This window comes from Ixodes scapularis, unplaced genomic scaffold, assembly GCF_016920785.2.
Source record: "Ixodes scapularis isolate PalLabHiFi unplaced genomic scaffold, ASM1692078v2 PGA_scaffold1__304_contigs__length_218370807, whole genome shotgun sequence".
Taxonomy (NCBI): domain Eukaryota; kingdom Metazoa; phylum Arthropoda; class Arachnida; order Ixodida; family Ixodidae; genus Ixodes; species Ixodes scapularis.
The window spans coordinates 31,847,231-31,862,602 of NW_024609846.1; the positions used below are offsets into that span (position 1 = coordinate 31,847,231).

The 15,372-nt window shown below is 46.9% G+C and overlaps 1 protein-coding gene across 1 annotated transcript in view; it reads right to left on the reverse strand.

The window, feature by feature from the left end:
• Positions 1-1,330: 1,330 nt before the first annotated feature.
• LOC8038010 (calsyntenin-1) overlaps positions 1,331-15,372 on the reverse strand; it is a 155,889-nt gene continuing 141,847 nt past the window's right edge. Inside the window, exons 15-17 of the mRNA XM_042290670.1 lie at positions 11,172-11,412; positions 8,936-9,135; positions 1,331-4,898 (exon numbers count right to left, since the gene is read on the reverse strand). Of these exons, the coding sequence (XP_042146604.1) occupies positions 4,662-4,898; positions 8,936-9,135; positions 11,172-11,412 (678 nt within the window). The 3' untranslated portion in view covers positions 1,331-4,661. The remainder of the gene's footprint in view (positions 4,899-8,935; positions 9,136-11,171; positions 11,413-15,372) is intronic.

Below are 15,372 nucleotides of genomic sequence, written 5' to 3' on the forward strand. Positions count from 1 at the left end.
GCCGTCGCAGGTCGCGTGTTTGACACCCTCTGCTAACGTTATTGTATTCTCTACACCCTTCTAACTTTTCCCCATCATTTAATAGGTATTATAAAAATACCTTGATGTATTCAAATATTTTTAGGAATTTGATTTTTTTTTAAAACACAGGTCAAACTCGTCACTCCGGTCGCTTTTCGGTTAAATTTAACAGATCATTACTTTGTCTGTACTTAAGGTAAATTTTCTTTCTTTGGCTCTACAGAAAGCCCAAAGCAAGCCCATTATAGATATAATAATTCTTGCAACTCTTTCTCCTGCAATGTGATGCAAGGTTACTCCATCACGCTAGCTTTGCTGCAGTGTTTGTGTGCACTGCAGTAAAGCCAATCTGACTAAGACACGTGTAGCTAGTGTGTATGCGATACGCCTACCCAAGATGAAAAAAGCAAGATACATATTTCTCAAAACTTTAATAATGTTGCGGCCTTTTACTATGGTACAAAGTACAAAGACGACATATCGGTTCCTGCACAGGCGGTAATTGATGTTGAGCGACTGCTGCAACTTCAGGAAAATTAGAGACAAACATTTCATAGACTCTTGCTTTTTAGGGAACGAGCTAGGAAAGCTAACCTCCAACCACTTCCTACGTTTGCGATGACCTGTGTGTCAAATTCCTAAATTCTGGGAAAAACCCAATTACTGTAAAACCCTTAATGTTAGCGAGCCCTTAAGTTTCGCAAATGTCGCAAATTGAAAAATTCACAACAATTAAGGGCATGCGAAAATTTTGGTCCTCGAGAGTATTAGTGCAGGCGTCTGGCATACGCGAAATTCTGTGGCCGTAATTATGTCTTCTGTGACCGACTCGCAAAAAATAGGGGCCGCGAAAATAAAGGGTTTAACAGTATCCCCAATAATGAACTCCCCTGCATTTTCTAGATATTGGATCCTCACAATTTCTATGTTAGAACTGGCCCATGGTAATCTCTCGAGCCTTTCATTACGAACACTAGTTCGAGGTGCAACAAAACAAGCCACAGTACACGGAGAGAATTTTGACAGAAGCCACAACGAGCTGAAATCGTCTTGGGTGAGGAGATATACCACTTGTTGGTAGCAAAAATCATTTTGTGCTTAATAAGGAAAGACTGTCGTTATTACGACTGAAAAGTTTATTCCAGGCTTCGGGTCTGCAATAGAGAGTGCATGTCAAATGGCAGAGCAAGCTGTCGTAGCAAATAGAGTATCCGCAATGGCTCGCAGAGGCAACAGAAACGCTGCATTGCAAACTCGGAGTCAAATGCCACCAGTCACGACACCCCCCCCAAAAGAAGAGAGTCGCCGGTTGGGACAACCATGTGGTGTTTATTGCAATCAAAGTGATCGGCTGGTACAGAAGAATCGTTAGTTTAAACAGGATTTGTTTTTTTATTTCTACACAAGACTACAATTTGCATTATTATATTATATGTATATTTATACATACATATCACGAATTCACACGCCGTACAGGACACAAGACACACGTGTTCTTCAAAATCGTCTTGCCTTCCTTTTCTTTCTTCTTTTGCCTTCCGCTAGGACCGGTGTGTGTCGGCCTCGTACGCGAAGATTGTCGCGCGGGCCGTTCTTGCCGGCGACAACCCGTGCGTTTGGCTTCGTGTACGCTTTGCGGATCAAAATGTCAAAAAACATAAAAAATAATAAAGCTCTGCACTCAACCTCGGTGTGGAATGTCTCGGTTCCCGTCCGCCCGCCGCGGTTAGCGGGCGGGACGGCGGGCACGACTGAAAGCTCTACGCACGCGGCTGCTTGACACCGACACCAAGCTGTCCAAACGTTGATGGCATGCTCAAATAAAACGCGACGCTTTTTTTTTTTTTCCTTCCCGCTGCGCAAAAGTTACGAGACCGCTTCGTCGCACCTTTCTCGGGTCGTTCGAGGCCAAGCGTCCGAGTTTCCGTCGAACCGAAACGATCGACGGATCGTCGAAGTACCCCGCGCACGTTGCGGAGGAGAGTTGACCTCGAGGGAGCGGACAAAGGCGCAGGCCGATTCGGTCTAAGAACGTCGGTCGTCGAAGCCTCTGCTTGAAAACGAGGAACTCAGGACGACGGAGACTGACACCAAACAGCTAACAGGGGTCTCTAACTGCTTTTCGGAGGTTATCCACCCCCCAATGCATGCCATTCACGCTCGTGACGTGAAAGAAAATAACATTAGATATGTGTTCCCACGTCAAAAAAAATATTAATGGCGTCGCTCGATTGCACGACGGAGAAAGGCGGCGCATGTTTTAAGTATATCCTCACTTGCACCGTACTCTTCGACAGACGTCTGCACGTGGTCAAGACCAACGTTACACAGCTCTGCCTGGCCGGGTACGTCGAGGTGCTCTTCCTCTCTTTAATTGCTCCATTTCTCCCGCAATACACGACTCTTCCCTCCGTTAAAGAAAAACTGAAAAACGGCGTGATCTCTGAAGAAACAAGTGTGCTCAGACTCAATAATACAGTCCACGCTATGGCACTGAAGGTCTCGAACTCCCAAACACTCACGGGGAGGCGGCTACAACGAACAACACGAAACAACCCAACAATGAACCGGGACAGACGAGGAAAAAAAAAATTAAACCTGCCCCGTGCCCGGGCTGACGCCCATTTCGAAAATGCAAACTTAGAAAAAAAAACAGCCTACAATGTGCAAAATCCTAAGAGGTAAGGCTACACACTCAATGATAAAACGAGAGGCTGCATAACCTATACAACAGCGTAAACAGTGCGGCACGGTGCTGAAGTGCCACGTGTCGTTTTGACGACGAGGGGACTTTGAACGTAAGAGGCCTACGGGAACAAAGCGGAGTTGGGTAAATACCCAACGGCGAGGGATGAAAAGCGTCTCAACGATCGAGGCTCCTTTCTGGAGAAGGCTGATGCATGCAAGCGCGCCGACATTGCCGTCTAATCTCAAGCTAACCCAATCACCCTTTCACAAAGTGCCGATCGATCAACGTCGGTCGCAATGCGCCAAACAACGAATGCCGTTGCAGGACTGTGGTGGCCCGTTTTGTTAATAAGCGAAGGCTGACACTTTTCTCGACAAAGGAGCCCGAAAATATCAAATGTTTCGCACGACTCTTGTACAAGTTGATCTGTGTGCGTGCATTCGCATGTGTCGTGCTTGGAATCGATAAAGGTGTTCTTTTGTACAGGGCACTTCCCGCGAGGTACACACGTCACGGAAGAGGACTGGGAGCGAGAAGCGATGCCAAGGTTTGGAAAACACAGACAAAAAAGCTGCCACATGAAAAAAGAAAAAAAAAAAAGGATGGGTGAAAGCCAATGGTACGACTCCTAACAGTTGCTGTTACGGGAGAAACTTCTGGTGGAGGTGCTGGAAGTGCCGCAACTCAAGCGCGGTACGACCGTAAGAAATGGCAATAGCTACGCGTCACTCCAAATGAAAAGTTACTGAAGCACAACTAGGCAGGATACCAATGTAAGCGGGGTGATCCGACGAGAAATGCAACGCCTACCACCTCCCTGTTCGATCCACATCCTGCGCGAGTGATGGCGGTAATGTTAATGAGGCAGCCGCGACGGCGGCACCGGTCGTTGAAATACTGCAACGACGGCAAGTTGGAAGGCGGACCTGGGCATGTAGGCGAGTATTGTGGGAAGAAGCAGGAGGAACGGGGGCCCGTGCGCTTTCTCCATCCTAATTTCCCGCGGTGTCAAAGTAAGTACAAGGAATCTGCGCAACCGCTCAAAGTGTGGCGCGACAAACCTTTACCGGCCTTCCTTTCTGTGCTCTTTCGGGCCCTGGGATGCTTTCCTTCCACAGCGTCAAAGAAAAAGAAGAGAAAGAGAGAGAGAGAGACGACCCCAGGAAGAGAAACGCCACTGCAGCAAACACCGTCTGGATCTGCGTCGGAAAAGCAGCAACGACGAAGGAGGCTCCGGGATTCAGACGCCGAAGAAGGAACGTTCCAAACCACGCCGCCGCCGCTGCCTCTGGTGACGAGTTCAGAGACCAGGAGACGTGCACATCACGCGGGCACGTACGCGATGGGTACGCGTTCAAAACTACTCCGAATCGCCGCGTGGGCCGCGCAGCGAGGATATGAAACGGAGCCCACGTTGCCAGAAGGATCCCGACATAAACCGCACGGTTGCGTGCCACCCCTCCTCGGCTTCGACGTCACATCATGCGGCGTTTAGACTCCCCAGGCTCTCGAATGAAGGCAGAAGCTCCTAGGAAAGGCGGAAGGAAGTCCCATACTTTTTAAGAAAACAAAGCGTTCTGTAACAAACGAGAAAAAATAAGGACGCGTCTCGGAAGATATGAACAATAATAAAATACTCCGGGTCTGCCAAAAGACGTCCCGTGGGAGGGGGAAGAGGGTCCCGCACACTCGAAGGAGGAGGAGAGGGGGAGGATTGGAGGAACAATACCAAACGAATAAAACTCGAGCCCGCCGAGGCAACGCGCAATGTCTAGGAAACAGCGAAACCTCGCGCGAGGCGGATTTCCGACGTCTCCCAGGCGCCGCGTGCCGCTCGGGACAAAGGCCGGCGGGACGACAACCGATTCCGGACTTCCTCCGGGAGGAAAACAAGGAGGCGTGGCCCGCACGGCGGGAAGAGAAGTCCGGAAGCGGCCGGCCGGAGGGGCGCTCAGAAGGTGAGGGTGGAGTCGTCCCACTCCAGGTCGCCCTTGGCCTTGGCCTTGTCCGGCACCTCCTCCTCCTCGCTCTCCTCGTGGTAGCTGCTGCCGTCGTCCGAGCTGTCAGAGTCCTCCTCGTCCGCCGCCGCCGCGCCCCGGCGGGAGGTGGTGCTTGCGCCACCCGCACTGCCCTCGTGGCCGTTGTTGCCGCCGCTGCTGCGGTGCCCTTCCCGCTCCTCGGTGATTTGCTGCGGGGAACGAAGGCGGGTTGGAGCAAATGTCGGAGGCAGAACCCAAATAGTAGGGTTCGTGCGAATAATTTTCTGATCATAGTTTCGAATAATATGCTATTCGATATTTGCTTCGAGGTGAACTGCAATATTCATATTTTTCCAAGTGTTGATCGTGGCACGTTAGTCCCATTGAGTGTGCTTCTTACCGAGCACCACTGCACTGCGGGGAAGCAACACCCATGGAGGAGCTCGCTTCTGCGTGTGTTGCTTCTCCACAGTGCACCAGCGCTTGGCAAGAATCACTCAAAGGGGCTAACCTGCCGCGATCAACACTTGGAAAGGTGCACACACGCGCATGGAGTATTTAAAAAGACACAAAATGTAAATGTTCATTGAAGTAACATTTTCAAAATTAAACTGGCTTTTATGTGCGAGTACGTGTCAGGCAGAGATGCCCTGACAACCTGAGTTAACTCTCTCCTGACCACGGGAAGAGTAACTATTTCCAAAGGGTCACTGCAAACACTTTTATTTTCCTAACTAACTTGAGTATGGAGCAACATGACACATCAAAATGTGGCCAATTAGTTGCTCTTTCAAAAGAAACAGAGGTTATGTAATGTGGGGAAAAATACCGTAAAAACTCGTGCAAAGGCCACACTATTTTTTCCCGATTTGAGGGCAAATTTTCGAGGTGCGGCCCATACACGGATAAAAAAAAATATATCTGTATCCACATTCCGAAATGAACATACATGAGCGCGCTCGGCTGCACTGCTCGGAAACGCCTTCACTCCAGAATCCGGACTCAGTCATCAGTTGGATTTAATTAGTTTACAACTTAACATACTGCGCAATACGCCTTTTTTTTGCCGTACTTGATAGCATTGCTTGGCAACTTTCGACTTGAATCTTGTATGGCTGTTGAAGTGGTACTTGCCCATAGCTCGCAGATTGGGCGAAAAGGTTGACAAATCACAAAGCTTTGACACGAATCGAAGAACAAAAGGAAACCTCCTCAGAGCGTACAGTGGCGTTCGGAAACCTGAGTGCACGCGCGAGCCGAGCCCGCTGAATCGACATTCCACGCGCTTGCCACGGAACCTGACACTGACATACCCTTTATCTTTTCTCAATGCCTTGCCGCAACATAAATGCACCCCGACAGTGCGGCCGACCACGACCGAGGTCGACAGACATTTTGTGCATTTTGCCATGCGGTGATACGGATGAGTGGAGAGCAAATATCGGGGATATGGATGCGTGCCGCTACGTGCTCAGGCGGTGGCTAGCGCCACCTAGCGAAATATATTCATAGAAGCATGGCATTACAGACAAGGGGGTGCAACGCATACGCAAATAATTTCTGAAAAAAATTTTTTTTTTTCAATACTTTGTTTTAAATACGGGGGTGCGGCCCTTACACGCCATTATACGGTATTTCAAATTTTATTTCTTGAAAATACAGTGTATGTGCGGAAGGTGTATAAACGCCGAAACTTCTACAGTTATGTCTAATTAAACAACAAATAAGAAAAATTCTGAATATAAAAAATGTGGCCCACACCCACGGTTATTACTTCTGAAAGTTAGTGTACTCTAACTGATGTCTATTTTCGGTTCGTCAGAGAGTTAGCCTCCGTAACTCCTGTGCTTTTAAACGAAGGAATGCTTATATTGGTGAAACACAGACAGTACAGCTCACATCCTCAGCAGAATGCTTTCCTTTTGTTCTACCTTGGCTTTGTCATAGCCTCGATTGCAGTTCATTCATATTTAAACTTTTTGTGCGCCTTGTTGGGAACATAAAACGTGCACGCCGGCTCAGGACAGCCTTGGAAATTATAGTGATGCTTAGCAACAACCATCTGTTAAAGGGGCACTGACACATCAAAATCGTAATTTATTTTATTATCCGAAACGATTGAAAATGATGCCGGGACATTACCCTCAAAATTCGAAACTTGGGAATTCAGTATTTGTGAATTAAAAAAAACAATTTCCAAATGCCGAATTTGAAGTTCCCGCACGATCTGCGCCAGCGCAGTGAGTCAAATTTTGCGGTCTCCTGCGACTCGACTTTCTTTCGGACCTCCGCACCACGCTGTGAAGCAAAGCGCCGTTGCTACCGCGACCCGAAGAGAGGAGGAGGTGAGCAGGCGGGATAGAAGGGAGCCGGCGCGGGGAAAAACCGGTTTCTTCCCCGACTCGGCGATAAGCCTCTGCTCGAGCGCCGCCGAGCAGAGGCTTATTGCCGGGAGAACACAAATTTAGGAAGCAACATCACACCGAAATCTGATTTTTGGTATTTCAAAAAGAAAGGCCGTAGTGCGTTTGTCATTGCGTTAAAAAACATGTTTTACGATTGCCGTTATTAAATGTTATAGAAATGTCGCCTACAAAGCTTCTAAATTTCCTGATTTTTGACGTCACCGATCAAAAGAAGCAAGGAGGTTAGCGCGGGAAATATAAACGCCAAAAATAAAAAAGCGCGCACGCGCGCAAGGAAATTTTTTTTCGCGATGCGTTTTTTTTTGCGTGTCTATGACTACAACCTGCATCGTTTTAGACAATAAAAAATAATACGACCTTTGGCGTGTCAGTGCCCCTTTAAGCAATGCCTATACCACAAGTGGAACTGTCCCCAGAGTTCTCGTGGTCTAAAAAACATGCCACAGTACAGTTAAGTAATGTAAATAATGCCATCTTTGTTACGAAAGACTGATGCAAACAGTTAGCCATGTTAGACAAGTGCAACCACTGTTCCGACGACTATTTTTGACAGCCCACCAGCTTGTGATAAAGCTTAAACCTATGTTGCAACCGAAACTACAGTTCTTCGGCTATCCACAAGATGGAACATAATTCTCTGCACTAAACTTAATTTCTTGATGGCGCTTGGAAACCATCGATCACCGGTGATCGATGGCCTATGGGTGCGGTCAGGAAAGAGTTAATCATTCGTGATTTTATCAAATATATTTGCGTATAGCAAGAATTTTATAAATCTCCTCGATTAGATATATAGTGGCATCTGTATAGGTTTAATTTTATTTCATACGCATTGTTTACTTGCCATCCCAATGAAGGCAATGGACTTTCTGAGGCCACGGTCGATAAATGTAGTTAAATTAAAATTAACTTCGATTAGAAGTAAACAAGTGGAAGCTTGTGAACAACCTTCACAAGTTCAGCGGGATTTTCCAATGATGGAAGTGGCATTTGACCTTTTGGAGCAGGTTTCGTAGCAGGCAATATATTGGTTTGGAGCACCCACTGATGCTTTCGAAGCAGATGCCAACATCTGTTACAGTCTAAGCTCACTAAAACAGACCTTGTTATGACAGACATTTGGATATAACATACCAATTTGTGAATTTTGGTTGGTTTTCCTCTACATACCATTGACTCAACTTCATATCTGCATACAACATCCTCCTTTTACAACAGACCGAAATTTTGGTCAAAATCAAGGTCTGTTATAACGAGCTTAGACTGTAGCACATCACTTGAGGGAAAATGAAAATAATAGCATCAATTGCTAAATGAATGAATTATTATCATCTGTAATGAGTATAGATAGGATACAAAAAGAACACAAAGCCTTTTTAAAAAAATAAGGCTTAGGTTAGAGTAAGCTCAGGTCAGAGTAGGTTTCATTTACAATGGCTATAAAAAAAAATTGTTTAAACTGGAAGCATAGCTTAACACTTATGTTGAGATAACGCTCACTTCTCCTCCACCCTTTTATATTCGGCAGTTTATTTAGCCTGCAAATATAATTCCTATAAAATTCCAGTAAAGAACAGCATTTAGACTAAAGCAGTGGTTGTCAAATGAAGGTACTTTGTGAACCTTATGGGGTCCGCAAAGGCATTCTAGGGGTCTGCAAAGCCCTGCCTCATCAGCCAAACCCGGCAACAAAAGTTGTCTTTTTTTTAGGTTGAGAAGAAACATTCCAATTTTTGGGAGAGTTTTCTCGTGTGGTTCTAATCGGATGCCAGCGTGCAAAGCAGCTCCCAAGGCGAGACGGACTGGAGGAAGGCACTCACGTCCATGGGGTTGACGGTGATGGTGAGCGAGGAGTCGTCCCAGGCCATCTCCTGGTCGTCGGCGTCGCCCGTGCGGTGGCGCCCCCCGCCCTGCCGCTGCTGCTGGTGCTGGTGGGCCGCCCGGATGCGGATCACGCCCAGCACTATCATGAACACCAGGAAGCCCACGCACACCACTATGATGATGGTCACCGCATGGCCTGGGAAGGAGAAGACCGCTCTCGAATCGAGGCTCCACGGAGACGTGTACCTTGCACAAGCTGCTCCCGTTCCAGGGCTGCTATACACCCCACCCCACCCCTTTCCAAAAGGAAATGTTTCTTCGTCTGAAACACTGCAATGGTTCTCAAACGGCGATCCGCAGACTCTTTGCGGTCCTGAAGGCCACCTTGGTGTAAAACATTTTTTTTTTATTGATGCTGGTTGCTTTACAAAGCTGAATACTTCTAGAAAAGAAGACTATGCGTATGGAGTGAGTAGGGCGAATTATTATCCTCTGTCTCAGGGCTGCAAAGTTAGTTTGCACGCATTTAGTTTCCTTTGTTCGCCCTTTCGTCATCGTAATTGTCCAATACCCTCCCTCCCGATGGATGGATGGTGGCCCCCATCACTTTTGTTGAGCCAGAAGGGGTTCTCGAAACGTCAGTAGACAAGAGCCAGTTCACCAGAATATGCTCCCAAAAGGCATGCTATTATACATTTATTATTTATGCATTTAAAACACTGCCGGTCCTACGACCAAGATGGGAGTGTAGATAATACATAAAGTTTTGTGTTTTCGGATAAATCCGAAAAAACCTGAAAAACATTTGCCAGTAAATTTTCTAATTTGGACTTATCCAAGAAACTCAAAATTTTGAGGTCACGACAAAATAAAAAGCAAAAAGCACCGTGTTTTACAAACAAACGTCATAAGAGCACTGGGTCAATAGTCCTGAGGAGATGCTGCTGAAGTTTTTCTTTTAAATTTAGAACTACTGACAAAAAAGGTTTGCCTTTTAGCATGTCGAGGTTCCTTCAGGGCAATGAGTCATGGCACCCAGACTTTAATTATTTATTTATTTTTAAATTTAAGAAAAGTAAAACAAACTCAGGATTTAAAAAAAAAAATTTGTCAATCTAGCAAATATAAACACCTAAAAACACAAAATTTTCAGCGAAAAATAAACTCGGAAAAACAACCCTTCAAATTTCAGGAGAACTAAACTCAGAAAACACAGAAGCCTAATTGTACAGCACATGAAAATGCGCAAGAATATAACATCAATACAATCATTCCAATACAATTTAATAGATTGTATATAATTCAACGTTGTTCACTACAGATTTGCATCTTTCCCAAGAAAACAAAGTGAAAGAAACAGCCAAGAAATAGCATGGAGGAAAGACTCCACAAGTCGCTTTCTTTTGTGTCTCCTCTTTCGCGTTTGTATTCCTGGCACATTAAAGGCAAGTTCACGAAAACTGGCCTCACTTCCAATACGTGGTTAGGAAGCACACTGGTCCACCCTTTCTGCCATTTCCTGTACGTCGTTAGCTTTGTTTTTGGTGTTGGTGTATCGCATAAGCGTGGCAAGTGGCTTCGCTCAAAAGTCCGACAGGGGGCATGCGAGGGTTGCCTAAACCCACGCACGCACCCTTTTGTCCCAGTCGGGGGCAGGGGTCATTCCAGCCGCTAACGAGCCAACTGCTCTAGCGTGGACTACTAGTCCCAACTCCGAATAAAGACCGCCACTGTCCAGACTGGTTTCCATTTCACTTTCTCTTCTTTTTCACGCTCTCCGTTCTATTGCTAGCCATCTGTGGCGTCACTATCCGAGCCAGAACTGCGACGCTGTCGAAAGTGACGAGGCAAGAGCGAGTTCTCCGCCCTTTCTCTCTCAGCTGCGTACCCGCAAAGGCTGCCCGGTCGCTGCACTGGCAGCCCTCGCGGTAACGCACAAAACTCGACTAGTGGCAGATGCTCCTCGCATTCCCGGCATCTTTTGTTAGGCACACCGAAGAAAGCTGGCGATTGGTTGCAACACCCAAATGTTGTTTTGTCGAGAGAATGCTGACGCGTCCAACGACGGTCGTCCTTTTCCGATTTCTGTCAGTCGGCTAACGACGATGCTGGAAACGGAAGGAAACAGGGCGGGCAAACGTACGGACTAGAGAGCTACGATACGGCGACAATCTGTAGTTCCCTTCCGTTAGACAAGGAAACGAATCTCAGAGACAGGACAGGTCCACTCACTGGCCGAGCTCTTGGCGAGGGCCTCCGACGCTCCTCCGTCCAGCAGCTCCACGTACTTGCCCGCATGCACCTTGGCGCCCTTGGGCTCCACGCTGTGCGAAGACACCTGGGCGTGTGCCGCCGCCGCGGGAGCGCCGGCCGGGAGCGGAGGCGACGGCGTCGTGTGCACCGCCCCCGCTGCGGCCGGAGCGGACGTCTCGCGGTGGTTGGGTGACTCGGGCCGCGGGTGGATCACTGTCAGCTGCATCATGCAAGAGCACCTTTCGAGTCACTTTGCAAACGGGAGCGAGGGAAACATTTATTGAGCTGAATCTCTCCGGGGACCGACAGTATGATTCCTAAAACATGTTTCCCACTGGTGCGTTTGTCTAAAAAAGTGGTCCCTCAATTAGTGCCGCATTTCTTCCTTCAACGACCAACCACCAAAATCGTGACATCCAACGGCATAGCACTCCCCTTTGTGGTGTTACCGTTCGCTAACCAGTTTCAACGCATGGATTTAATGGGACACTAAACACACAAAGACAGAAAGGACAGGATATGACACACAGCTGACTACCAACAATATTTTAGTAAACTTCTTCCTTGCGCTTTTGCTCCTTCCTTATGAGTCCCAAGTGGAGCGCGATAAACCTATTATATAAATTGCCCTATTCCAATATTAAAGATCCCTTCCGCTATTTACACTTATACAAAAAATATATACAAATCATTTACACAGTACTCCTAGCAAATTATTGTTTTTGAACTAACCCGCCACATGCTCGTGCTGTTGTTATTTGGGGCGTGACATTCCGTAGGTATTGTCTTTCTTTTTTGTGTACGGTGATTGATGGTGTGCTGACACAATCCTTGGCGTGCTCCTCGATGGCGAAGGCCTCGAGCATTTCGCGTGCATGAGGATTGTTGTTTCGTGCAAGAATGGTGGTACTGTTCAAAGCTACACTGCACTGGCATGTCCTCCAATGAGCTGCCAGATGTCCTGCCGCTGTTCCCTTTAGAGACGCTGCATGCTCACACCAGTTGAAAATGCGTTCCAGCTGCCATACTGATAGCAGAAGGGAAAACTAAAATTTTTGTTTTTAGTGGAAGCGATAAAAACAGAAATTTTGAAGCAATGGACGAGTGAAGACGACATGAACTGGAGCATGGCCCGGCGTCCTTCGGTCATGGAGCTTGTCCCGCGTTGTGTCTGTGTGTATCCCCTTTCTGTATTTAAACTGTGTTTTTCCGACTCATTCGAGATGGAGTGATCGTTACAAGCAGTATGAATTGCCGGAAGAGCATTGCGGTCCCCGCACAGCTGCTTTTCGTGACGCCCGCTCACCACCAAGCATGCGTCCTATACGAAACCCACATTATTGGCACGGAGGACCGAGATGGAGAACTCTTTTAACCACCGAGCCAAAACAAATCATCCACCAAAGTGAGGAATCGGCATTGGCATTCCCGCCCCGTAAAATGAGCCGGAAAAATTGGCTCCTTCGGACAGTGAGAGGGAATTTTGGATGGGTCGTCTCTTAAAGGGACACTGACAGGGTATTTATGCTAGCCGAGGTTTTTAGTTGTACGTGACATATGAGAGCTCTACTACCCAGAACAGAATTTGCGGCTCGAAATTCGGTTTCTTTCCGCCCGAAAACTGCCGATTAAGAACTGGCCGGTTCGAGTCTCGCTCACTCTCTTTTCCACGGTCACGGGCCGTTTTCTAAGGTATCGATGCGACCACCAAATTTAATCAAAGTCGTGGGTCACTGAAAACACACACTCAATATTAAAAATAGAAAAAAATATGAAACCCATTTTTTGTGGCTTCTAAAAAGCTGCAAATACGTTGATTGAAAAAAAAAGTTCCACAGACAACCGGAAGCATTCTGTGCGTTCGTCGTTTCGCGTATCGTGGGACTCGCGGGAACGGCGATGGCAGCGGACGACGGGCATGGGACCTCTATTTCAGAACTGTCGTTCGCGGTACCGGTGAATTCTGTCTACTTTTGAAAGAGAAATTTGGGACTGATCAAAAGAATTGGTATTCATCCCGTACGACACGCCCGACCACCGAGCCGATTTGCACGAAGACGTCGCCGAGACGTCGCTCCCTTCTCGTGGCTGAAGACATCGCTCACGCAAACGTCAAGCACGACGTGTCTACTTCGAGTTGAATATGCACGCGTACGATTTCTTTACTAGGTGAGAATGTTGCCAATGCGTGGTGCTTCCCTACTTAGACCCGGGAGTGCTTTTGCTAGAGGAAAATCGGCAGCAAACTTTCCAACTTACAGTTTACCGGCTGAATTATTAGTAAGGAAAGAGATCCGCCATTAAGGAAATGCTCCAGTAGCTCAGTGGGAACGACGTCCGCTTCGCACGCTGTAGGACTGGGTTCAATCCCCCGTGAAACCTTTTTTTTTTTTTTTAAACATTTTTTTATGTTTACACATCTTTTCTTTTTTTTTTTTACAATTATCACTAAAGAAACAAACAAAAAATAGCAAAAAAATGTTGTGGACGACACTTCGCTGAATTAAATGGTATGGGATTTCCTCTTTGACACCTGCGAACTCAATGTAATCACTTTCCACAAAATGCAAGGAGCATATAAAACAGGTAGCGTCCGCTTTCCGAGGTCCCCGTATATGTTCTACATTAATTGCAGCCAGCCAATGGTCCCGATCCCGTTGATCTTTCGGAAACTCTGTCGCACAATGCCCTTTTTTTCCGGACGCAGGACATGTGAGCCAGCTCTTCACGCAACATCTTGGGTGTATTCTTTTCGGAGCCGATCATGGAAATTCCCTACGGGCACTCACTACTCATCTCCAACTCCTCAATGTACAAAACAACTCATCTTGGAGTACAGAACAACGAGCGGAACAAACATAACTGCAAAAGAAGCGCACGCCACGGCGAACAGTTCCCGTACGCCGCATGTCGTGTCGTCTGCTACGGAGAGGAGAAAAGAAAAACAAGAAAAACCGCACGGTCGGGTGTAGCCACGTGACTTCCGCCACTCATTTTCTTCTCTCCACTTCTCCGATCTCCGTCGGGTTTCGGTTTCGGTTTCAAGCAGTTGCGCCTTTTGGCTTTATTAAAAAAATATGCTACTCTGTTGCAAAATATTAATTGGGTAGTCCTCCGACACCATAATGAAGCGCCTGGCAAAAAATGAAAAAAAAACTTTGGGGGGTGTCAGTGTCCCTTTAATGGTCGGTTTTAATAATACAATCATTAAAAATCTAGATGCTTACCAGCGTTGCCATATCAAAAATCAAAAACCCGAAGTAGGAATTCCAAAAAACCGCTAAATTTCAGGCACGCACATTCCACCATTATAATTAGGCTAAAAACACTACGATAAATAAAATAACTCTTAGACGGGAGCTACGTTGTTCGGCAAAGATTGCTTCCATGCACAGAGCAATATCCACTACATGATCTCAGGCATGACGTCGTGCCATGCCTGCCAACATACACCTCCAACGTTCCGATTTTTAGCGCAATACAGTCGCGCCTGTTTAAGACGACTGTCTACAGTCACCAACCAATTTTTCAGACGCCGATAATTCGGACTTGTTCGATATTTCGGAACTAAAGGAAGAATCGCGACCCAACCGATAAAATACCATAGCGCATATTCACGACCAATGTTTCGGACAGCTTGAAGTCTGAAAGTTAGATTTTTTGGACAAAATTACGAGCGATCAGCCGAAAACACCACTGAGAAGCCACCACTTTAGATTCTATGTTGGCTGCACATGGATTGGCTTGGTTTGGCAGCGCTCCTCGAGTACTGCTAAGTCCTACCACTAGGTGACGCTATGCTACGGCTTTTTTTTTTCCCTAGCTGCATGTCATTATCATCATCATTGTTACCATTTTGCTTGGTTCATTCGTCATTCTGCAGTCGTGGACTTGCACCTCTCATCTCGTCTCGGTGAGTCACGTTTTCCGACTACCGTAAAATCCCGTAAGAACACCCACCCACAATGAAGAGATAAATGGTGACAAACATGGGGTGGGCTATCTTTGGGGATGCCACAACAAAACTTTATCAAAAATTAATGATAAGCACCGGGGCACCCGCGCAAACCACGTGACACGGCAACTGATACCGCAGACCGCGGACATGGCAACTTCGCGTTTCACGATGCGATAAACACGCCGCTATTTGCTACAAACTCCTGTGTCAGGGGAAAGGATA